Source organism: Coregonus clupeaformis, chromosome 18 (genome assembly GCF_020615455.1).
Source record: "Coregonus clupeaformis isolate EN_2021a chromosome 18, ASM2061545v1, whole genome shotgun sequence".
Taxonomy (NCBI): domain Eukaryota; kingdom Metazoa; phylum Chordata; class Actinopteri; order Salmoniformes; family Salmonidae; genus Coregonus; species Coregonus clupeaformis.
This window is the reverse complement of record NC_059209.1, coordinates 20,380,499-20,405,735: the sequence shown is the minus strand read 5'-3', so window position 1 is coordinate 20,405,735 and position 25,237 is coordinate 20,380,499. Positions and strand designations below refer to the sequence as shown.

General features: G+C 47.7%; 2 protein-coding genes across 3 annotated transcripts; one reads left to right on the top strand and one right to left on the bottom strand.

Annotated features, from left to right (window-relative positions):
- The first annotated feature begins 626 nt into the window (after nucleotides 1–626).
- Nucleotides 627–8,453, top strand: LOC121550331 (AN1-type zinc finger protein 5). 2 transcript variants are annotated; one of them, XM_041862557.2, is made up of 6 exons: nucleotides 627–783; nucleotides 5,098–5,262; nucleotides 5,696–5,798; nucleotides 5,904–5,989; nucleotides 6,260–6,379; nucleotides 6,777–8,453. In XM_041862557.2, exons 2-6 carry the CDS (start codon nucleotides 5,100–5,102, stop codon nucleotides 6,923–6,925), a joined length of 621 nt encoding a protein of 206 aa, XP_041718491.1. In that variant the 5' UTR covers nucleotides 627–783; nucleotides 5,098–5,099; the 3' UTR covers nucleotides 6,926–8,453. The 2 variants fall into 2 exon arrangements, with proteins under 2 accessions (XP_041718491.1, XP_041718490.1); XM_041862556.2 differs by having other exon boundaries at nucleotides 627–881.
- A 4,053-nt stretch (nucleotides 8,454–12,506) lies between these two features.
- si:ch211-214j8.12 (uncharacterized protein LOC100000539 homolog) lies at nucleotides 12,507–23,448 on the bottom strand. The gene is given in 5 exon segments (XM_045227001.1): nucleotides 12,507–13,020; nucleotides 13,292–14,150; nucleotides 14,153–14,441; nucleotides 22,643–22,809; nucleotides 22,965–23,448. Coding segments are annotated over 5 exon segments (1,929 nt in total). The 5' UTR covers nucleotides 23,200–23,448; the 3' UTR covers nucleotides 12,507–12,641.
- Between the last annotated feature and the right edge of the window lie 1,789 nt (nucleotides 23,449–25,237).

The window sequence follows — 25,237 nt, the reverse complement described above, 5'->3', positions numbered from 1 at the left end:
GAAACACATTTCTGGTGGGAAAATGCACATATTGTTTTTATACAGATTTGTGAATATTTGCCTGAAAATCTGTCAGCAATTGGATGGAAACCTAGCTAGTGGCTGACATAACAAGTTGAAAACTGCTGATGCACTACCAAATTCCGAAATTACACCTTGAGACGCCGACTGCGCTAGTCTGATCTCTGATGTCACCCCTAAACTTGTTTTGCTGTTCTTTGTTACAGAAAATAACATATTGATTCTTGACAGGGGGTGGGCAGAGGAAACAATCTCGTATTGCAACAACCACACACCTGTCTGTGGACACAAATCTGTGATATTCTCACAGAATAAACACTCATATGTTACCACAAGCCTGTCAGTGTTATTTGAAAGACTCATTTAGACACATTGACTTATTAAGAATCATGGTATGGCTCAATACTCATAAACTGTGGGTGGATGGATGACAAATGAACATGCAATAAATACGGTATACTCACCTCACCTTCCCCCATGCTGATAGCCAGGACCCAACCCCTTGTTGTGAGACACGCGCGCCAGGGCTTCTCGGGTAGCCAATCACTGTACGTTATTTTCCCCGTGACATCATCTGCCACTCCTCTTACTAAAGTAGGAAACAAACACCGCTCGAGAGAGCAGAGGGGGGAGGGAGAGAAAGAGAAGACATATTTACATCTCTCACACAGCCTCCGTCAGAGAAAACAGCGAGAAAATACATTTGGTGGACAGTACTCAACCAGACCATACATCTTGTGTGATTTCGATCAAATTGTGCAGGTGAGAATCGACATTTGAAACGGTTGGTTGTCGTGGTGTATGGTTGAAGACAGAAAAAGGACACCGAAAATTGGATCATCAACTTAATATGGAATTTCGTAAGGAAACATTTTTATCCGAACATCAATTAACTTTAGAAATATGTGTTGTCTTGTGGAGGGGAGGTCATATTTATACTTGGTCGTTAGCCTCTATGTCTGGTAAACAAGGTCTAGCGAGCTAAAGCTGTCACCACCACCTCACTGAAAATATCACAAGCCTTCGAACGTGACCAGTCTGGCTGGGCCAGGAAAAAAAGCAAGTCAGGGAGGGAGAGTCGCTAGCTAGCCATATATGCTATAGTATCGTTTTTCTAGACTAAGGGTAAAATAGCGATATATAAGGTAATTCTCCGTGGTTGTGCTTTAACTGAACATCATTTAAAAACAATACCAGTTAACAGCTAGTTGCAATTGCTAAACAATTTTTGAGAATTGATCGAATATTAGTTGATGCTGGTTGATTTCAATTAGTTTCATTTTAACAGCGCATAAGGAAATGTTAACATTTGAATTGCTAATTAACCTGATAGCTAGCTATTGCCCCTGTTCAAAAGTATTGCACAAATAGGGAATAGGGTGTCAGCCTATATGTGCACATATTCATTTTAGTATTTGCGCTAACGTTATCAGAAGACGTCCAAACAACAGGAAGATATGGTTAGCAGACAAAGAAAGCCCAAAAGAACAAGGGTCAAAACGTGGCTTATATCTAATTCACAAATCTATTTACTAAACAATTATTGCCTTTGCTCTCGACAATGTTGCTTGTCAAGCTAATCTACGTTAGCTGGCTAGCTCTTGTTTCGTACTTAGCACTATTTAGCTGTAGCGTGACTCAGTGGTTTTGGGCCATATCAATGTATTTAATTGTGTTCTTTGTCTGACCACAACCATATAGCTAGGGCTCCCCCCAGCAATGTTCCAACATCTAGTGGAAAGCCTTCCCAGAAGAGTGGAGGCTGTTAAAAGGGGGGCCAACTCTATATTAACGCCCATGATTTTGGAATTAGATGTTCAACGAGCGGTTGTCCACACACTGTTGGCAGTGTAGTGTAATCTGGAGGCTAGCGTTTTTGTTGTTACATTTATGTTATATCTAGGCAAGTGTGCCGTGAATGAGCACATTGTGCCATTTTCCCCCCAAGGGTGTGATTAGGCTACATTCAGACAGATTAATGCGTGTTTTCTTTCGGGTTGATTGCATTAATTGGTTGAAACAAATTAGCCTATCTGATAGTCGCTATAGGCTCTGGAGGGATGGACGCATGTGGAGCACATTGATTGACGTGGCCTCATTGACATCTGTCGGGGAACATCAGGGTGAAGCAAAAATACAAACTATTTTTGTGTGTCCAGTAAAAAGTATGATGGCTTGCAAATGCTATTTATTTCTCTTTGAGAAGGCGATGTGTGAGAGCATTTGTGTTCCATGCATGCCCAGGTGGCAAACAGGTTGTCGGGCATCAAGCAGGCCACGAGCATCCAAGTACTGCTCGTAACAATCGGAACATTTCAGGCCAGGCAACCTGGTCGTCACCACAAAGTCATAAGCCCCACCTGTTTCTACGATTTCTCTTTGAAAACATCTTGCCTTTTCGGCTGTGGTAACTAGTGGAAACCAGACAACGTCAACAATCGTGGTGCTTGCAGGGGACTTTGCTTTGCAGTCAGCAGGCAGACACGTGATACGGTAGAAGAGGCTTTTCAAAGGAAATCCTTGCCTGACAGGCCACCTTGGTGGGGGTTGGGGACTACACTCTGTGGTTGGAGAGTGCAAAGGGCTGTCAGAATTTTTTGTTTGTCCTTCGCATCCTCGCAGGGCCATAACACGGACATCTCTGAATGTTCTGAGCAGGCTGCTGTGGCCCCTTCTTGGCAGAGCATTTTTTATGTTTTGGTCATAACCTATAATATAAATCTGTTTATTTCCCTTGCAAAGTTACCTGTTGTTCATTAGCTGGAACTTAAAGACATGCTTCGGAACTTTGGCGTCTATAGGGCTCCCCCCAGCAATGTTCCAACATCCCGGTTCGGGTTATTTTTTTAACCTCCAACTTTGGGCTGGATGTGTCTGTGTAGTTCATACATGGATAATCTATGAGCAGAATTACTGTTTTACCTCAAATAGCTACATAATCCCTAGTTTGAAAGCGACTGTTTTTCAATCTACACACAATAACCCATAATGACAAAAAAATACCTTATTTACATAAGTATTCAGACCCTTTGCTATGAGACTCTAAATTGAGCTCAGGTGCATCCTTTTTCCATTGATCATCCTTGAGATGTTTCTACAACTTGATTGGAGTCCACCTGTGGTAAATTCAATTGATTGGACATGATTTGGAAAGGCTAACATCTATCTATATAAGGTCCCACAGTTGACAGTGCATGTCAGAGCAAAAACCAAGCCATGAGGTCGAAGGAATTGACCGTAGAGCTCCGAGACAGGATTGTGTCGAGGCACAGATCTGGGGAAGGGTACCAAAACATTTCTGCAGCATTGAAGGTCCCCAAGAACACAGTGGCCTCCATCATTCTTAAATGGAAGAAGTTTGGAACCACCAAGACTCTTCCTGGAGCTGGCCCCCCGGCCAAACTGAGCAATTGGGGGAGAAGGGCCTTGGTCAGGGAGGTGACCAAGAACCCGATGGTCACTCTGACAGAGCTCCAGAGTTCCTCTGTGGCGATGGGAGAACCTTCCAGAAGGACAACCATCTCTGCAGCACTCCACCAATCAGGCTTTTATGGTAGAGTGGCCAGACGGAAGCCACACCTCAGTAAAAGGCACATGACAGAGTTTGCCAAAAGGCACCTAAAGGACTTTCAGACCATGAGAAACAAGATTTTGTGGTATGATGAAACAAGATTGAACTCTTTGGCCTGAATGCCAAGCGTCACTTCTGGAGGAAACCTGGCATCATCCCTACGGTGAAGCATGGTGGTGGCAGCATCATGCTGTGGGGATGTTTTTCAGCGGCAGGGACTGGGAGACTAGTCAGGATCGAGGGAAAGATGAACGGAGCAAAGTACAGAGATCCTTGATGAAACCTTCTCCAGGGCGCTCAGGACCTCAGACTGGGGCGACGGTTCACCTTCCAACAGGACAACGACCCTAAGCACACAGCCAAGACCACGCAGGCGTGGCTTTGGGACAAGTCTCAATGTTGTTGAGTGGCCCAGCCAGAGATCGAAAATCTCTGGAGAGACCTGAAAATAGCTGTGCAGCGACGCTCTCCATCCAACCTGCCAGAGCTTGAGAGGATCTGCAGAGAAGAATGGGAGAAACTCCCCAAATACAGGATTGCCAAGCTTGTAGCGTCATACCCAAGAAGATTCAGGGCTGTAATCGCTGCCAACGGTGCGTCAACAATGTACTGAGTAAAGGGTATGAATACTTATGTAAATGTGATATTTCAGTTTTGTACAAATATATTATTTGAAAATGTGCAGACATTTCTAAAAACCTCTTTTAGCTTTGTCATTATGGGGTATTGTGTTTAGATTGATGAGGGGGGAAAAAACAATTTAATAAATTTTTGAATAAGGCTGTAACGTAACAATTTGGAAAAAGTCAAGGAGTCTGAATACTTTCCGAATGCACTGTCTGTGACCACTTTTGGCTCATGAGCGCTACTTTGACAACTACTGGCTAAATAGTATATAAAAGTACCAGATAATCTCTAAGTGTCTTGCTATAGCACCTTCGGGGTTAATCACAATCCAAGGCGGAATGTTGTTTGAAAAAAACTGATCCGCAAATGTGACTCGTTGGTCTATTCTCCCCCTATTGGCACTATTCTGTCCTTGTCACACAGAGGTGGTGAATAGTGTAAATAAATATCCATCAAGATGTGCTTCATCGTGATAAGCTGGAGGAGGACCAGCTGACATTGTTATAGGCCTAGTCATTTATGGTAATGACACTTTGACACATCCTAGTCCTGACTCCTGTTGATGTGCTCAGCTCCTGCCAAGGAGGGGAGCTGAAAAAGTGTTGGGCCTAATTGTTCTTCTCAGCGTTCATTCCCTGTTTTCTTGTGCGCAATGAGGAATTTCAACTCTCTTTAACTTTGGTGGTAGAATCCTTGCCTCCCCCCCCCGTTTCTTCATTAGTTTTAATGTTCCTTCCTAGTATGTTATTTTCAAATGTATGTGCCCAACCACCACACCTACATTTGGCCACCTGAGTTACACACAAACTGTTATGCATGCAGACACACGCATACATACTCCCACATTAACAATACACCTTGCTCCCGTTTGTCAACAGCGATGGCCCAAGAGACGAACCCGAGCCTGACGCCTGTGCTTTGTGCCACTGGCTGTGGTTTCTATGGCAACCCCAGGAACAATGGCATGTGCTCGGTCTGCTACAAGGAGCATCTGAACCGACAGCAGAGTAGTGACTGCGGCTTGAGCCAACTTAGCCCAATGGGTAAGTTCCCCCTCCACCCTCTCACTGACCACACACAACACAAATCTACTTCAAACAGTGCGTCTCCCTCCCCCGCTAAAATTCACTATTTGCATTAGGGTTGTCACAATACCAGTATTGCGATACTACGATACTCTTTGGTCCTTTAAAAAACCTACTGTATGATACATATTGTGTGCTATAGCTTGGAAAGGAAGCATGTGATTCTGGGTGACAACATAAGGCTGCTTGTTTCCAACATTAGGACTGTTTTCCTCAGGAAATTTAGTCCGCTTCATGTTTTGTTTCCTTGTCACGATACCTCGGAGTATCGTGATAACCCTAATTTACATACACGTTATGGACCAGCTGCGCTCTTGAGCGGAAACCGTTGAACCAAAATTGAGTCTCATCTCCCATCTGAGATTGATGTTTTGCTTTTGCTGTATCACAGGAGCAGTCGGTAGTTCTACCTCTGATGCCTCAGCCATCCAGAGACTGGAGGCCAGTCTAGCCAAAGTAGACACGTCATCTGGCTCTGCTGCAGACATGGCTAGGTAAGGTGTGAGTGTGTGTCCGCATGTGATACAATGGATGTCTTATTGCTTTATGCTCTCTCATATCTGTAACTTATCATTTTCTTTCATTCACCCCCTCTGCAGAACTATTCAAGGCTCTCTTCCAGTGACTCAACAAATGACAGAGATGAGCATCTCAAGAGAGGATAACCCAGATTCCCTAGAGCCTGGTAAAACACACACTTCTAGAGGGAAACATTGCTCTGTTCGACCCACTTTACCATTGGCTAATTCTATACACACTGACTTGTATACCTCAGACCCAACTGTGGTTTTATAAACAGCCTGCCTAAAATAAACCAGTTTTAAAAATACCCTTGTATGTGAGTGCTAAAACTGCCTCAGAAAAAAGAACACAGGAACCCTGTTTTATTTTAATCCTAAGACTGAAAGAAGTGAATATTTAACAAAGTGCCTTTCTCCTCTGTTTTCTCCTTCAGTTGTGAGTCAGCCTACTGCCTCTAGCCCTGTCACTGCCAGCAGTGATGAAGTCAAGGAAGACACCCCCAAGCCCAAGAAGAATAAGTGCTTCATGTGCCGCAAGAGGGTGGGCCTCACAGGTGAGCACGCCATAGCAGGATGTGGTGCTTCTTCAATGAAATGGGATGACAGGATTGAGCAATGTATACGATGTCATGCCGTTCTTGCAAAAGAGATTGGCCATGTTCCAGGCCACCTACTCTACAGTTGCACAAATAGTGAAGTCATATTTATGGGATTCCTGCAATGTAAAACACTACTTCTGCATTTGTGATTGGTCTCATATCTACTATGTATAAATATTGTCTAACACAGCAGGAACCCCATGCAACGCGGCTGCAACGTAGGTGGTTTGGAAAGTAACCGTAGTCTTTCTGTGTCTTTGGTCTTATTAGCAGAGGTTAATTGTTATTGAGTTGGAGTTTGGTTCATGCTGTGGTTCCCCTCTAATCTCTGACCTTTTGAACTCTACTCCAGGGTTCGACTGTCGCTGTGGGAACCTGTTCTGCGGTGTCCATCGGTACTCCGACAAGCACAACTGTCCTTACGACTACAAGGCGGAGGCAGCTGCCAAGATCCGCAAGGAGAACCCTGTTGTGGTCGCTGACAAGATCCAGAGAATATAGGGTTAAGAACCATCCACACACAGACTGGAGTATGATTGTGAACCCTTGACATGAACACTGGCACGAGTGGCAAAAGGATAGGAGTCATTTTTAAAATCACAACCTTGAGAAAATAAAGAGTTCCTGCCCAAGGGGGAGATGCATGAACGGTCACTTTTTTTGTTTTCCCTCTTTACTGTGTGTCTTTGCCGATATTCTGGAGAAAAAAAAATACATGTATTATCTTTTAAAAGAGCAGCCCAGGGTAACCTTCCAGGAGAGGCGTGTCTATTCTGCAGAACCTATTTCTATCTGGACGTTCCATCACAACTCAATACAGCCCCAGAGCTGTTTGGCCACTTTGTTGCCAAATAGTTGACAAGCCATTTTTTCTAAAGTTGTGTGCACATGCAGTATCCCGACGAGTTCAGTTGAATCTCCATTTCTACTTTCCGTTCCCATTAGTGTCAGTCGGGTCAGTTGTCCAATAGGTATGACCACTCCAGAACTGCAACACTCTCCCAAAAAGCAGTTGGGCCTTTTTTCAGACCATCTCTCCTACCTGCCTACCTCACAGCAGCAGGTCATGTTTCTCATCACATTGTCCGTGTGAAGCCTTTTTCCTAATCGTCTGTTACAATCACTTCATTATTGCCAGAGGAAGGCACCATTTCTGTTTCATCACTTGAACGCCACGGTCAGTCTTTACGTTCATTGGAAGAGGCATGAGAAGGAGGACAAACCCATTTTTACCAACTCATGTGGAACAGGACTTTTAGTCAAGGAGGTCCTAGACTAATCTAAGGTCAGAATCTCCCAACTGTGGTCTCAGGCAGAGGGTTGCGTGCAGTTCTCTGGTTGTGGCTTGGGCACTACCTATCTGTTTTTTTGGCTATATGGGGGGTATGAATGGGATAACTGCATGGGTTGCTCTATCTTAAATCATGTAAAATATCTGAATGAATTGCTAGGTCATTATTTTATCCGCTGAGACATGTTTAATCCCTGTTTTTTTAATATATTAATATAGTACTGATATTAGCACATGTATTCAGTGCAGTTGTGAAGTGAGACAGCCATGCTATGTGTTGTTTTTGTGTGTGTGTGTTAAGTGAGATTGAGTGAACACGTGGGTGTCAGATTGTGCGTTCCCCCATCTCCTTATTTTGTTAAGCAATATCCTGTAGCCTTGCACATGTTTACAAGGCTACAGGAGCATGCCAGAATTGCGATTTGAAAAATAGATTCCATAGTTGGATTCCAACTTATCTTTTCAGCTTTCTTTCTGCTATTGGTCTGTGTGTGAGACTTTCCTTGGCTGTGTGAGACATTGACAGTATGTGTCCTATGTTGATCTTTCTTTTTCTCCCATAGGGACGAGGTTTTTACTTTTTAAAAGAAAGGTATCCGTTTCAGTTTTTTCCTTTGTTAGTTATATGCAAATTTGTACAAAAAAACTAACTATTTATGTATTACATAATCTTGCTACCCAGCATTACAGCATAATTGTATCATGTAAATAAAGACTGTGTACAGAGACATTACAAGGCCTGGTTGTATTGGTTGTTTACGTTATAGGAGTAAATATGTGGGCCAGTCAGACTGCTTGGAAGCACACTGTTTTCAAACGCAGTGTTTTATCGCACACCTGTCACAGGCTTGGGGGAGTGCGTCGGCAGATAGTCACGCTGGCAGCTGCTCAGACAGCGGAGGCCGGGAGAGTGCACAAGAGGAAGACGGCAAAGGCGACTACTCGGCTCAACTCCCCCAGTACCTCAATGTCATTCCTCCCTGCCTCAGGGCATGGAGAGAAAAAAAGAGGACGGCTGATGTGGCACATGTGCTGGGGGATTAGAGAACCAACGTGTTCCGTTCAACCTGACCCATGAACAGCTGGGGAGGTCCCGTAGCCTACCTCTAGGGGTTGGGACAGACACTCCCACCCCCTAATCTCTTTACTTTATGGGTGTCTGTGTTTCACTTGCCATGTGTGTGTGTGTGCATGTGTCTGGAAAGCTGGCTCAGTGTTTGACATCACAGTGACAGATGTGTGTATGACATGAATGCACCTCCGTCTACTGTGGGGAGTTAGGGGAACTAAGGAGATTGTTTCTGAATTCCAAATCAACCACTAGCCCCTACACCCGAGCCACTGCTGCAGATCTGAGAGGATTGGATAAGCGTTATGGTAATGACTTCTTCTTGCCTTTAGATTGACAACATTTCCACCCAGCCAAACAGGAGGGGCTTGGGGTTGGTTTTGGATTCAGGGAATGAGAGCACGCTCACAAGGAGGGCCATAGGGGAAAGTGGGAGTGTTTTGAGAGGTCAGGGCGAGCTCACAGTGAATGTGGGAAATGGACAGGCTTGAGATTATGAAGGGGTGACCCGAGGTAGCGTCACTAAACTCTCGGCGCATAACCAGATTAGACCAGTCTGAGCCCGGTCCCTACGATGAGACACTCCCTTACCATACAGAACACTATAAACACTAGAAATACACACTCACCTTTCCCTTTTTCATTATGTTTAATCTGTTCTCTGCTTCTCCATCCTTATCTACCTTCTGACGTGTTCCTCGCTTTTGCCCAGACTAAATGGATAAAGAGAAAAGGAGAGGGAGACACGGCTTCGCAGGTGTGCCCTTGCTCTAGGTGTAACATTAAGTGTCAGTAGCGATCTAGGAAGCTCCTTTGAGTCATTGAGATTACAGGAGTGGGGCATCACAAGATATTTGAATCATTGAGAGGGAACAGGGGAGGGGTAGTGGGAGAAAAAGGGGGACATTGATAGAGGGTGTGTGTGTAGGTGAGTCAGTTGATTAATGATGGAGTGGGTGAGCAGGGATGGGAAAAAGTAACTCATTGTGAAAGTTAAGTGTTTCATTAACATGACTAAAAGGCCAATCATAGGTCCAGAGGTCACAACTTTGGAGTGATTGGGACAAAGGAAACGTGCTATTTGTCTTGACCTAGTTTTACATTACTGCGTTTGAAACTGCTAACCACCTGCTGGAGACAAGCATTAAAGGATATTGTGACAAAGGACCTGCTTGGGGACACCTTAGGCATTCCAGAAATGCTTTGAGTCATTGCAGCAGCCAGAGTCAGGTAAACCACAAAGTCGCCAACTTTGTAGGTGAAGAATACATTTGAATATATTGTAAAGATGGATCTATATCATTTTATAATTACATTTCATACAATACAAATGACTCATTAAAAAGCTATAACAAAGGTATTCTTGTCATAAGAATTATATGGTTTTTGTCTTCTATAAGTCACTATAGTGATAAGTGGATATAATATACACTGCTCAAAAAAATAAAGGGAACACTTAAACAACACATCCTAGATCTGAATGAATGAAATAATCTTATGAAATACTTTTTTCTTTACATAGTTGAATGTGCTGACAACAAAATCACACAAAAATTATCAATGGAAATCAAATGGATCAACCCATGGAGGTCTGGATTTGGAGTCACCCTCAAAATTAAAGTGGAAAACCACACTACAGGCTGATCCAACTTTGATGTAATGTCCTTAAAACAAGTCAAAATTAGGCTCAGTAGTGTGTGTGGCCTCCACGTGCCTGTATGACCTCCCTACAACGCCTGGGCATGCTCCTGATGAGGTGGCGGATGGTCTCCTGAGGGATCTCCTCCCAGACCTGGACTAAAGCATCTGCCAACTCCTGGACAGTCTGTGGTGCAACGTGGTGTTGGTGGATGGAGTGAGACATGATGTCCCAGATGTGCTCAATTGGATTCAGGTCTGGGGAACGGGCGGGCCAGTCCATAGCATCAATGCCTTCCTCTTGCAGGTACTGCTGACACACTCCAGCCACATGAGGTCTAGCATTGTCTTGCATTAGGAGGAATCCAGGGCCAACCGCACCAGCATATGGTCTCACAAGGGGTCTGAGGATCACATCTCGGTACCTAATGGCAGTCAGGCTACCTCTGGCGAGCACATGGAGGGCTGTGCGGCCCCCCAAAGAAATGCCACCCCACTGACCCACCGCCAAACCGGTCATGCTGGAGGATGTTGCAGGCAGCAGAATGTTCTCCACGTCTCCAGACTCTGCCACGTCTGTCACATGTGCTCAGTGTGAACCTGCTTTCATCTGTGAAGAGCACAGGGCGCCAGTGGCGAATTTGCCAATCTTGGTGTTCTCTGGCAAATGCCAAACGTCCTGCACGGTGTTGGGCTGTAAGCACAACCCCCACCTGTGAACGTCGGGCCCTCATACCACCCTCATGGAGTCTGTTTCTGACCGTTTGAGCAGACACATGCACATTTGTGGCCTGCTGGAGGTCATTTTGCAGGGCTCTGGCAGTGCTCCTCCTGCTCCTCCTTGCACAAAGGCGGAGGTAGTGGTCCTGCTGCTGGGTTGTTGCCCTCCTACGGCCTCCTCCACGTCTCCTGATGTACTGGCCTGTCTCCTGGTAGCGCCTCCATGCTCTGGACACTACGCTGACAGACACAGCAAACCTTCTTGTCACAGCTCGCATTGATGTGCCATCCTGGATGAGCTGCACTACCTGAGCCACTTGTGTGGGTTGTAGACTCCGTCTCATGCTACCACTAGAGTGAAAGCACCGCCAGCATTCAAAAGTGACCAAAACATCAGCCAGGAAGCATAGGAACTGAGAAGTGGTCTGTGGTCACCACCTGCAGAACCACTTCTTCATTGGGGGTGTCTTGCTAATTGCCTATAATTTACACCTGTTGTCTATTCCATTTGCACAACAGCATGTGAAATGTATTGTCAATCAGTGTTGCTTCCTAAGTGGACAGTTTGATTTCACAGAAGTGTGATTGACTTGGAGTTACATTGTGTTGTTTAAGTGTTCCCTTAATTTTTTTGAGCAGTGTATATTCTACAACAGGGGTAGGCAATCAGCCTCGGGCCGATTCTTGTCGGAGTGGATGGTCGGAGGGCCGGAACATAATTATAATAATTTGTACACTGCAAATTGACCACAACTAAGGCTCATACTTTCATTACATTGAGACACGATCACATACAGTGCCTTCAGAAAGTATTCATACTCCTTGACTTATTCCACATTTTGTTGTTACAGCCTGAATTCAAAATGTATATATATTTTTTATCTCGACCATCTACACACAATACCCCATAATGACAAAGTGAATGTTTTTAGAAATGTTTGCAAATGTATTGAAAATTAAATACAGAACTCTCATTTACATAAGTATTCACACCCCTGAGTCAATACATGTTAGAATCACCTTTGGCAGTGATTACAGCTGTGAGTCTTTCTGGGTAGATCTCTAGAAGCTTTGCACAATATTTGCACATTATTCTTTAAATAATTCTTCAAACTCTGTCAAGTTGGTTGTTGATCATTGCTAGACAGCCATTTTCAAGCTGATTTAAGTCAAAACTCTAGGCCACTGTGTATATTTGGCCTTATGTTTTAGGTTATTGTCCTGCTTAAAGGTGAATTTGTCTCCCAGTGTTTGTTGGAAAGCAGACTGAACCAGGTTTTCCTCTAGGATTTTGCCTGTGCTTAGCTCTATTCTGTTTATTTTTATCCTATAAAACTCCCTAGTACTTGCCAATGACAAGCATACAAATAACATGATGCAGCCACCACCATGTTTGAAAATATCAAGAGTGGGACTCTGTGTTGGATTTGCCCCAAACATCCAGTATGTGTGAATGCGGGTGCCCCGGCCTGGTAGCCTGTTGTCAGATGTAAAGCACATCATGTCCAGGTGATAGTGATATGTTGCCTCCTGGTGGCTGTCCTCTGTAACTGCCTCATGTTGTCCAGGCTCACTGCCCAGCAGCCGCTCAGGTCCAGGCTGCTCAGACGCCTGTTGGCGGTCATCAGGCCCAACGCCGTCTCGATGGAAATGTCACTGCGGACAAGGCTGAGGTGGCATAGTTGTTGTAGTGGAGGACTGTGGGGTCGGGCGGCGGGGCGCTTCAGAAGCTTCTGGAACACAGGCTCCAGCGGACAGGGCACTGCCACCAGAGAGACCCTCTCCAGGAGGGGAGAGCCGGACAGTAGGCACCATAGCGCCCCCCTCAGAGACCTCCAGGACATGACGGTCTTCATCTGGCGCTGGTCAAAGGAGAAGCTGGAGGAGACAGAGACAGAGACAGATGAGCACTGAACAGGATATCACACAACTTCAACGGGAAGGGATATACAGAAACTTACACAATGGTGCAGTCAACACCATGGTGTGTGTATGTGTGTGTGTGTGGGGGGGGGGGGATACCCAGAAGGTACAGGGGATCACATGACCCACTCTCAAAGACAGGACCTGCATAGAAAATGACTGGGGATTCCCAGTTGGCATGTGACCCTTTGAGTCATACCTCTTGACAGTGCAGCAGTTTACCTACTTTAGGGAGAGAGAGCACAATTGGGGTAGGCAGGGTAGATCCCTGTCCTCTTCCTCATCCTCTTCTTCCTCCTGGGGGGCTAAAGGAGGCTCAGCGTGGACGACGAGGCTCCTCAGCCTGGGACAGGCATGGAGGAGCTCCAGCACGGGTGTGTGAGAGCTGGTTCTGACCCCCTCCAGGGTGAGAGAAACCAGGAAGCCCTTCATAGCACGCAGGGCAGGCAGCAGCTCATCCAGGGGCCCCGGGAAGCGCACAGAGAGTACCCTCAGCTGGCCCGCCCACCTGGCTAGGCCTGCAGCCAGACAAGACCCCTGGCTAGGCCCGTCCTCCTCACAGTCCAGTGATATAGAGCGCAGCTCGGGGCAAAGCTGACTTACAGCCTCCAGAGTCCCACCAGACATGCCCTGCGCCTCCCTTAGACGTAAGGTAAAGCCCTCACCCCCTGCCCCCCCCACTCCCTCTTCTCTTCCTTTCTCAACACTGTCTTCTTCTATTTCCTTCCTTGTCCTCATCTGGGCATCACTTCTTCCACCTCCATCTCCCATTGTCTCCTCACCTGTACCCTCATCCTCACTCTCACTCTCACTCGCCCATGAGAAACGGTTGTCGTTTTCCTCCTCTTCAATTTCCTCCACATCTGCTCCTGATATCTGGCCTGTGTCTGTGGCCCTCCCACTCTGCCTCCTCTCCCTCCACACCTCCCAGAGACTGGGCAGCCCCTCTCTGGTCGTGAGCTCCTCAGTCCCTCCGAACTCCCTGCTGTGTATGAGGCCACAGGCCTCCCCCAGGCCCTCCATTGCCACTCTCTCCAGCCAGGGCAGGGAGAGCAGGAGGAAGGCCACGGCAGCCACCCCGTCCCGTCCCCCTCCCCAAAGCCCCCATCCAGAGCCAACAGGCTGCCGAGGGGGGGTGGAGGGGCGTAGGAGGAACCCCCCAGGCAGAGAAGGCCCTCGGGGGGCAGGAAGCGGCAGCGGGACACGTCGAGGTGGCGCAGTGCGGGGCAGTGGCGGGCGACCACCGCCACAACCTGTCTGTCACAAGGGGTGCCAGCTAGAGAGAGGGAGCGCAGGGAAGGCAGACAACCCAGCAGGTCACACTGGACATGGGCAGACACCTGCTGGGCTCCAGAGAGGTCCATGGAGTGCAGGCTCTGAGGGAGATAGTGAGAACCCATACATACAGTGAGCTCCAAAAATTATTGGGACAGTGACACATTTATTGTTGTTTTGGCTCTGTACTCCAGCACTGAGTGACGATGAGTGAGAAAGTTAGAGGCATAAATGTCATACCCCCCAGAAATGCTAACCTCCCCTGTTACTGTAATGGTGAGAGGTTATCATATTTGTGCATCTAACTTTCTCACTCATCATTCTTTACAATTCATTCAGGATTATCCATAATCATGGTAGCATCCACATTAATGTAGAAGTGTTGCTACATATTCTATTCTTATTTACAATAAAAGTGACTCCAAAATAACACAATAGATTATTAACAATGAATTTGTATTGAGCACAAATTATTCTGAAACACAACTAAAACAAACAGCAAATGCATCCAACAAGTTTCTAGTCACAAGCTTGATGTAATCATTGCGTTCTAGGAATATGGGACCAAATACTAAACTTTTGACTACTTTAATACACACAAGTTAATTTGTTCCAATACTTTTGGTCACCTAAAATGGGGGGACTATGTTCAAAAAGTGCTGTCGTTTCTAAACGGTTCACACGATATGGATGAAAATACCCTCAAATTATAGCTGTCAGTCTGTACTTTAACTTCATAGTCATTATATCATTTCAAATCCAAAGTGCTGGAGTACAGAGCCAAAATAACAAGAAATGTGTCACTGTCCCAATACTTTTGGAGCTCACTGTAACACATACATAACACATTCAGTGAGGGAAAAAAGTATTTGATCCCCTGCTGATTTTGTACGTTTACCCACTGACAAAGAAATGATCAGTCTATAATTTTTGTGGTAGGTTTATTTGAACAGTGAGAGACAGAATAACAACAAAAACATCATAGAAAACGCATGTAAAAATGTTTATAAATTGATTTGCATTTTAATGAGGGAAATAAGTATTTGACCCCCTCTCAATCAGAAAGATTTCTGGCTCATAGGTGTCTTTTATACAGGTAACGAGCTGAGATTAGGAGCACACTCTTAAAGGGAGTGCTCCTAATCTCAGCTTGTTACCTGTATAAAAGACACCTGTTGTCATGAGCCCTCTCACTCCACCGGGTTACCACCTTAATTTGTTTCCACTATCTTCCACTCTGCTCACCTCCCTCTCTCTACTCAGCCTAACTAGCTCCACCTGTCCCTGCTCTGCTCGGCTCTAATTACTCTGCCAGCTGCGCTGCATTACCCACTAACCTCTCCCAGTATTTAAGGCCCTGTCTTTCAGCTCTCCGGTGTCAGATCGTCTGCAAAGCTCACACCCGGAACCTGTTTGCTCGCGCTTCTGGCTCACCCCTGGTTTTGTGACCCCGGACCTGCCTGTTTTTTGGATACTCTTCTGCCTCAGGAGATCCAGACCTGCTTCTGCCATTACGACTCCTGACTACTCTTCAATCCCGGTAACTCTGACCAGCCTTCTGCCTTGCTACTACGTATTTTGGATTTCCCTTGAACTGTACTGCTGCCTGGTTTCATTCCGCCCTGTTGTGTCTGTGTCTCCCCCAGGACTTCTGGACTACCCACCACCGGCTTCATAGGACGCATCGCTGCCACTGGGGGCACAGACCCAGCGCATTGGACGGGATCCCTGTTACCCCTGGAGCCTTCATTCACTCCCTACTTCCCTTTTCCCTTAAGTTTAATAAACTTTCTGGTGTGACGCAATTGTGGTCCTCTGGTCGTCTGTCTGAATCGTGACAGTACGATCTGACCATTATGGACTCAGCGCACACTTTCCCCGACATGGAAACCGATGAGCATGAGCAGCAGTTCCAGCAGCAGCAACAACAACTCGCCATGATCATTCAACTCCTCACCAACCTTACCCCAGCCAGTCTGCCCACCAGCCCAGCCCCCGAGTTACCTGCCCCGGTCATTGCAGCCGCTGCCCGGAACCCAAGATTGGAAACCCCGAGCGGTTCAACGGCGATTCAACCCAGGTCCGGCCATTCCTGACTAGCTGCCGACTTCAGTTCTCCTTGCAGCCAAGGACCTTCGCCACGGAGGGGGCTAAAGTTGGGTATGCCATCACTCACCTGACGGGCCGAGCTCGACTCTGGGGAACAGCAGAGTTCGAACGTCAAACCCCCGCATGTGCAACCTTCGACCTGTTTGCTGAGGAGATGCTGAAGGTGTTTGACCTGGATTCACCCACCGCAGAGGCGTCTCGTGAACTGTTCAGTATTCGACAAGGCAGACGTACAGTCGCAGACCATTCCATCGACTTCCGAACCCTGGCTAGACGAAGTTCTTGGAACACACCATCGTTGGTGGACGCGTTCTTCCATAGTTTGGCTGACTATATCAAGGACGAGTTGGTCTCCCATGAACTGCCTTCCACTCTTGATGAAGCCATCGCACTGACTGTCAGGATCGACAGAAGGATACAGACCCGTCGTCGTGAGAGGGGGCAACAAGGGCCACCTACTACCGGCATTCGGAGAGATCCGACTGGGCTCCTGTCATCTACTGCCACTCACCCAGGTCAGCTTGATCAGTCTGAGCCTATGGAGATTGGGCGAGCCTCCCTCACTCCTGCAGAGCGCCAGCGCCGTCACCTCAAACCTCTGCCTCTATTGTGGAGGTGATGGACATCGTGTGGTAACCTGCCCTTTAAAGGGCCGAAGCTCACCGGGCGTAGGGGAGTCCGGTTGAGTTCAATGACCATCCAGTCCTCCGACCGCAAACCCCTGCTGCAAGTTCACCTCCGCCTCTCTGACTCAACTCACACCCTGGCTGCTCTGGTGGATTCTGGCGCCGAAGCCAACATAATGGACATCAAGCTGGCACGCCAACTGGGACTGGAGAACCTCCGTTTGACACCTCCTATTCCTGCCCGGGCACTGGACGGACACTTACTCGGATCGGTCACTCATGTCACGGCCCCGGTCTCGATGGGTCTGTCCGGAAACCATCAAGAAACTATCCAGTTTCACCTGCTCCCCTCTCCAGGCCAACCCCTCATCCTGGGTTACCCATGGCTCCGCCCGGCACAACCCTCAGCTCGACTGGGTGACCGGGGTGATCAGGGAGTGGGGAGAGGACTGCCACCGAACCTGCCTGCTTGCTGCCGCACTCACCCCTCGGCCAGTACCTACTAACTCCGCTCCTGACCTCTCCAATGTCCCAGAATGCTACCATGGTCTCAGAGAGGTGTTTAACAAAGCAAGAGCCACATCTCTGCCCCCTCACCGACCGTACGACTGTGCCATCGACCTCCTCCCTGGAACAGCTCCTCCAAGGGGTCGTCTTTATTCGTTGTCTGCTCCTGAAAGAAAGTCCATGGAGGACTACATCAATGGCTCTCTGTCCGCAGGATTAATCCGTTCATCTTCATCTCCTGCTGGTGCTGGCTTCTTCTTTGTGGGGAAGAAGGACGGATCTCTTCGCCCCTGCATCGACTACAGGGGACTCAACGACATCACAGTGAAGAACCGTTACCCTCTGCCTCTGCTCACCTCTGCTTTTGAGTTGCTCCAGGGAGCCACTGTTTTTACCAAGTTGGATCTCAGAAACGCTTACCACCTAGTGCGGATCCGGGAGGGAGATGAATGGAAAACCGCATTCAATACACCAACAGGCCACTACGAGTATCTGGTTATGCCTTTTGGCCTCACCAATGCTCCTGCTGTGTTCCAGGCTCTAGTGAATGATGTACTGCGGGACATGTTAAACAAGTTTGTCTTCGTTTACCTGGATGACATCTTAATTTACTCCAGAAACCTGTCTGAACACACCCGCCATGTCCAGCAAGTCCTTCATCGTCTTCTGGAGAATTCCCTCACGCCAAGGCAGAGAAATGTGAGTTTCACGTCAAGACAGTGGCCTTCCTGGGGTACATAGTGGCAGAAGGAAGTATCCAAATGGATCCTGCCAAAGTATCAGCAGTCACTTCATGGCCAGTTCCGGAGAACAGAAAGAAGCTGCAACAGTTTCTGGGGTTTGCTAACTTCTATAGGAAGTTTATCCGGAACTACAGTACCGTTGCTGCCCCTCTCACTGCTCTAACCAGCACCAAGCAACCCTTCACCTGGACCCCAGCAGCCGACAAAGCCTTCAGTACCCTCAAGGTGAGGTTCACCTCCGCTCCCATCCTCCAGATGCCTGATGTGGACCGGCAATTCATTGTGGAGGTGGACGCCTCGGATGTGGGAGTTGGTGCTGTGATTTCTCAGTGGGCTGCGGAGGATAGGAAGCTCCATCCCTGTGCCTTTTTCTCACGTCGGTTGTCCCCCTCTGAGTGCAATTACGACATAGGGAACCGTGAGCTGCTGGCTGTGAAGCTTGCCTTGGAGGAGTGGCGTCACTGGCTGGAGGGGTCCACCATTCCATTTCTCGTTTGGACCGATCATAAGAACTTGGAGTACATCCGCACGGCCAAACGGTTGAACTCCCAGGCAGTCCCGCTGGGCCCTGTTCTTCACCAGGTTTAATTTCACTCTGTCATACCGGCCTGGATCACGCGGGAACACCAAGCCAGACGCCCTCTCCCGTCAATTCCAGAAGGATGACACCCCCTCCAAGGACCCTGTGTCGATTCTGCCAAGTCCCTGCATCGTTGCAGCTCTGACCTGGGCTGTTGAGGAACAGGTGCTGGAGGCTCTCCGTAACCAGCCAGGTCCCAGCACTTGCCCAGCTGACCGCCTTTTTGTCCCCGAAGACCTGAGGTCCCAGGTCATTCAGTGGGGACATGACTCCCGCCTAGCTTGTCACCCTGGCTCCACCCGCACTTACAACCTGCTCGCCCAGAGGTTCTGGTGGCCCTCTCTGAGGAAGGATGTACGGGAATTCGTCCAAGCCTGCCCCATCTGCAACCAACACAAGTCGTCCTGCCAGCCCCCAGCCGGATTGCTGCAGCCCCTGCCTGTGCCCAGACGTCCCTGGTCTCACATCGCCCCTTGACTTTGTCACGGGGCTGCCCCCTTCAAGTGGCATGACCGTCATTCTCACCATCGTTGACCGTTTCAGCAAGATGGCACACTTCATTCCCCTCCCCAAGCTCCCAACCGCCAAGGGAGACCGCCCAGGTGGTCCTGGAACACGTCTTCCGGATCCACGGACTGCCAAGGGATGTTGTTTCTGACCGTGGTCCACAATTCTCCTCCGCTTTTGGAAGGAGTTCTGTCACCTGCTGGGAGCCACAGTCAGTCTGACTTCCGGATTCCATCCCCAATCCAATGGGCAGTCAGAGCGGGCTAATCAGGAGCTCGAGAAGGCACTGCGATGCATGACTTCACGCAACCCCCACTCCTGGTCGCAGCAATTGACATGGGTGGAGTACGCACACAATTCTCTGACCTGCTCTGCCATCGGTATGTCCCCTTTCCAATGTGTTTATGGATACCAGCCTCCTCTATTTGCCAGCCAGGAGGAGGAGGTTACTTGCCCATCTGCACTTGCTTTTGCCCGTCGATGTCGCCGCACCTGGTCACAAGCCCGAGCCACACTCCTCAGGTCCGTTGCCAGCTACACTACCGGGGCCAACCGTCGGAGAATTCCTGCTCCCACCTACCATGTTGGTCAAAGGGGTGTGGTTGTCATCGAAGAACCTGCCACTCAGGGTGGAGTCGCAGAAGCTGGCACCTCGGTTCATTGGCCCATTCCCTATCATAAGAGTGATTAGCCCAACTGCTGTCCGGCTCCAACTGCCTAATTCCCTGAGGGTGCACCCCACTTTCCATGTGTCTAAGATTAAGCCCATCCATGAGAGTCCGCTGGTCCCTGCTGCGCCTGGTCCTCCTCCTCCACGGCTCGTCGATGGTGGTCTGGTTTACACCGTCCGCCGCCTGCTTCGGTCCAGACGGAGGGGTAGGGGTCTCCAGTACCTCATTGACTGGGAGGGCTATGGACCTGAGGAAAGGACCTGGGTGCCAGCTAGTCGGATTGTGGATAGGACTCTCATCACCGCTTTCCACCAACGGCATCCGGATCAACCTGCAATCCGTAGGGGCCGCCCCAGAGGGGTCCCTAACCGTCCGGCCCGCTCGGCTTCCTGTCCTGTGCCTGATCCTGTCTCGGGACCTGTCCCATCTCCCGACCACGGCCCTCCGGCTTCCTCCGAGGATGAGGACGTTCACTGGACCGTTCGGAGGAGTTCTAGCCCTCCTCCGGCTCCCCTCCTCCCGCCCCGGCGTGGTGTTGCTCTTGGGACTTCTGGGGCCGTCCCTTGGGGGGTTCTGTCATGAGCCCTCTCACTCCACCGGGTTACCACCTTAATTTGTTTCCACTATCTTCCACTCTGCTCACCTCCCTCTCTCTACTCAGCCTAACTAGCTCCACCTGTCCCTGCTCTGCTCGGCTCTAATTACTCTGCCAGCTGCGCTGCATTACCCACTAACCTCTCCCAGTATTTAAGGCCCTGTCTTTCAGCTCTCCGGTGTCAGATCGTCTGCAAAGCTCACACCGGAACCTGTTTGCTCGCGCTTCTGGCTCACCCTGGTTTTGTGACCCCGGACCTGCCTGTTTTTTGGATACTCTTCTGCCTCAGGAGATCCAGACCTGCTTCTGCCATTACGACTCCTGACTACTCTTCAATCCCGGTAACTCTGACCAGCCTTCTGCCTTGCTACTACGTATTTTGGATTTCCCTTGAACTGTACTGCTGCCTGGTTTCATTCCGCCCTGTTGTGTCTGTGTCTCCCCCCAGGACTTCTGGACCACCCACCACCGGCTTCATAGGACGCATCGCTGCCACTGGGGGGCACAGACCCAGCGCATTGGACGGGATCCCTGTTACCCTGGAGCCTTCATTCACTCCCTACTTCCCTTTTCCCTTAAGTTTAATAAACTTTCTGGTGTGACGCAATTGTGGTCCTCTGGTCGTCTGTCTGAATCGTGACACCTGTCCACAGAAGCAATCAATCAATCAGATTCCAAACTCTCCACCAGGCCAAGACCAAAGAGCTCTCCAAGGATGTCAGGGACAAGATTGTAGACCTACACAACGCTGGAATGGGCTACAAGACCATCGCCAAGCAGCTTGGTGAGAAGGTGACAACAGTTGGTGCGATTATTCGCAAATGGAAGAAACACAACAGAACTGTCAATCTCCCTCGGCCTGGGGCTCCATGCAAGATCTCACCTGGTGGAGTTGCAATGATCATGAGAACGGTGAGGAATCAGCCCAGAACTACACAGGAGGATCTTGTCAATGATCTTAAGGCAGCTGGGACCATAGTCACCAAGAAAACAATTGGTAACACACTACGCCGTGAAGGACTGAAATCCTGCAGCGCCCGCAAGGTCCCCCTGCTCAAGAAAGCACATATACAGGCCCATCTGAAGTTTTCCAATGAACATCTGAATGATTCAGAGGAGAACTGGGTGAAAGTGTTGTGGTCAGATGAGACCAAAATGGAGCTCTTTGGCATCAACTCAACTCGCCGTGTTTGGAGGAGGAGGAATGCTGCCTATGACCCCAAGAACACCATCCCCACTGTCAAACATGGAGGTGGAAACATTATGCTTTGGGGGTGTTTTTCTGCTAAGGGGACAGGACAACTTCACTGTATCAAAGGGACGATGGACGGGGCCATGTACCGTCAAATCTTGGGTGAGAACCTCCTTCCCTCAGCCAGGGCATTGAAAATGGGTCGTGGATGGGTATTCCAGCATGACAATGACCCAAAACACACGGCCAAGGCAACAAAGGAGTGGCTCAAGAAGAAGCACATTAAGGTCCTGGAGTGGCCTAGCCAGTCTCCAGACCTTAATCCCATAGAAAAACTGTGGAGGGAGCTGAAGGTTCGAGTTGCCAAACGTCAGTCTCGAAACCTTAATGACTTGGAGAAGATCTGCAAAGAGGAGTGGGACAAAATCCCCCCTGAGATGTGTGCAAACCTGGTGGCCAACTACAAGAAACGTCTGACCTCTGTGATTGCCAACAAGGGTTTTGCCACCAAGTACTAAGTCATGTTTTGCAGAGAGGTCAAATACTTATTTCCCTCATTAAAATGCAAATCAATTTATAACATTTTTGACATGCGTTTTTCTGGATGTTTTTGTTGTTATTCTGTCTCTCACTGTTCAAATAAACCTACCATTAAAATTATAGACTGATCATGTCTTTGTCAGTGGGCAAATGTACAAAATCAGCAGGGGATCAAATACTTTTTTCCCTCACTGTACTATAGATTATAAGGGGGACCAAAGCCTGTCCTAACCTGGCAGCGAGTCCCGATGAGGGTGCAGAGGCTGGGGGTGACCAGGGCAGAGTAGCCCCCAAGAGATAGGGTTCTGAGCTGAGGGATCAACAGGAGGTGCAGCGCTGCACGGGACAACTCACGCCTGGAGGACAGGACAGACAGGAGCTCCTCTACCAGCTCAGACGCTAGAGAAAGAAACAGACAGAGAGAGGGGACACACAGACACACACACTTTTACCAGTAACAAGTGGACTAATCATGTGCACATTTACAAATGACCAGAAATGGCGGCATATACATACACATACACATTCCATTCCAGTTCCTGTGACAGACTCACGCAGCAGGTTGAAGGGGCCCATTACATATCTGAAGGAGTACTGATCCATGTAGTTGTCAGTGTAGTCTTTGACCCACACTTCCTTCATGTTCTCTGCCAAGTTCCGCAGACAAAGCTGGGTCAGTCGGGGAGGGTGACCATCATCCTCCTCCCATCTTCCTCGTCCTCTAATCTTCCTCTTCCTCACTACCTGTTTCTCAGCCCTGGGCTCCATCATGGCACGGAATAGAGGCATCTCCAACTCTCAGCTGACTCAGGTGGCCTCTCGCTGGTTCAAGGTTCAATGTTGTCTACAATACTGGCACCATTGTGTCCTTGCAGGTATGGGAAATATATGCAGTTGAAGGGCTGCAGTTGAAGTAATTAGATTGTCGTAAAGAGAGTAATAACATTGTAATAAAGCTACAGTCTACAGTTCACACACACAGTGAAAATAAAGATGAAATACAAAAACTACATTTTTCACATATTTAAAATAGAATAAAACTTACACGAGATCGGCTGACAAATTTTTCGCAGCAACCCTTGAGCCAGAGGGAGGCGAAGGGGGACGTCCGTATTGTTGAAAGTACCAAGTATGTCGGTCCTACTGTATAATTTACCGTAAAAGGTTTATCAGCTGTACCTTCAAATAACAACCTTTGATTTAGGGATATCGTTGCCAACAACAAACAGCACATACATTAACACTACATAGACCAAACGTACTATCGCCAATAACAGTTTATTTGTGGGTGCGAAATTCGATGCAACAGTCAGATCAACGTTATTATTTACTTAGACAACAGCTTAACTGGCAATAAAAACCGTCTCTAAAAACAGCCATCGGTTTACAATATCCTTTCCAATCTACCGTTTACTTCCTGGTGTTACAATCCGACTGTAGGGTGTCCGGGGCGTTGACATCGGGTGTGGAATTATGGGGAATGTTCAAGAACCCCAACCGTTACAAAGTGTTTAAAACGGATATCGATGCGTCTAGCTCAGTCTATCATAAGTCTGTATGTTTCATAAACAGAAAATATATTTGAAGTGATGAAAAATTCAACACATAAATAGGTATAGAGGCTACATTCATACATAGCTCCTAAGTAAGCTTCATACCGCTTCCATTCATTTGATTTATCTTAAGGAATTGGTATAAAAGCAATTAAATATAAATAGTATAACATCCAATGTTGATAGGTTTTAGGATGTTGAAAACTCAATAATGTATATTTAAAAATACGGTGTGTAGGCCTATAGAAGATGGAATTTAAATTGGAATAATCAAACTAGTCCCAGCAGTTTAATCAAAATGTTATAAGGTTGATTTCCTCTATGGATCAATGAGCTCAGTCCCTTGATCAGCAGAACAGAGCGGTATCATGTGTAACGGGGGTTAGGTTAACCTCCACTGTACGACTGCCCCATACTGGTCTCAACCAGTGATCCTCTGCTTTGCACTGATAACATGTACAGCATGTGCTAAAACATTTTTTTCCAAATGTACATGTTTAATGGAGTTAAGAACATATCGTGACAGCCCTCCTTCACAACTTTCCAACGGGTTGAGCCACCCAAAAGGTACCAATTGAATGGCTCCATCCGCGACATTTCAAGATGGCTGTGGAGTGAGTTCACGATATGTTCTTAACTCCGTTACATGTTTATTTAGTTTTTTTTTTTGGCACATATGCTGTAAATGTTATCAGTCACTTAGGAGAAGCTACCTACAGGTAAAGTAATAATAATATGCCATTTAGCAGACGCTTTTATCCAATGCGACTTACAGTCATGCGTGCATACATGTTTTGTTTTTGTGTATGGGGTCCCGGGGATCGAACCCACTACCTTGGCGTTACAAGCGCCGTGCTCTACCAACTGAGCTACAGAGGACCACATACACTGACAATCAGTGCTTAATTTGTCAATCGGGAGGTGATGGGAACAAAAAGTGAGCGTGAGAGGGGGTGACCTGGTAAGCGCTGAGGTACTGGAACGCATACATTTTAAAATAAAACATTGCATGCATATCATCGCATTTGCGTAGTGGCATAGAGCAGTAGAGTAGAGGCACTTACAAAAGTTGCACACATGGGGAACATTTTTAGTAGCCAAGGGGTCCGGGAAAAATGTGGCCTTTTAAAAACGCATTTCATGCAATTATATGTCATTTTACACAACTGGAGACTTTGGCAGAATCTTTTTTAATGATCCTAATGACAGGCTACTTTGACACTGACAAACTGAGATCAATAAAAACGACCTTGTCTTGAATCCATCAATAGCCT

What these genes read in the sequence shown, in the direction of transcription:
- LOC121550331 (XM_041862556.2), top strand. An exon ending in TCTGCTGCAGACATGGCTAG is followed by an intron (nt 5,799 to 5,903) that starts GTAAGGTGTGAG and finishes CCCCCTCTGCAG; the next exon opens with AACTATTCAAGGCTCTCTTC. An exon ending in CCCAGATTCCCTAGAGCCTG is followed by an intron (nt 5,990 to 6,259) that starts GTAAAACACACA and finishes TTTCTCCTTCAG; the next exon opens with TTGTGAGTCAGCCTACTGCC.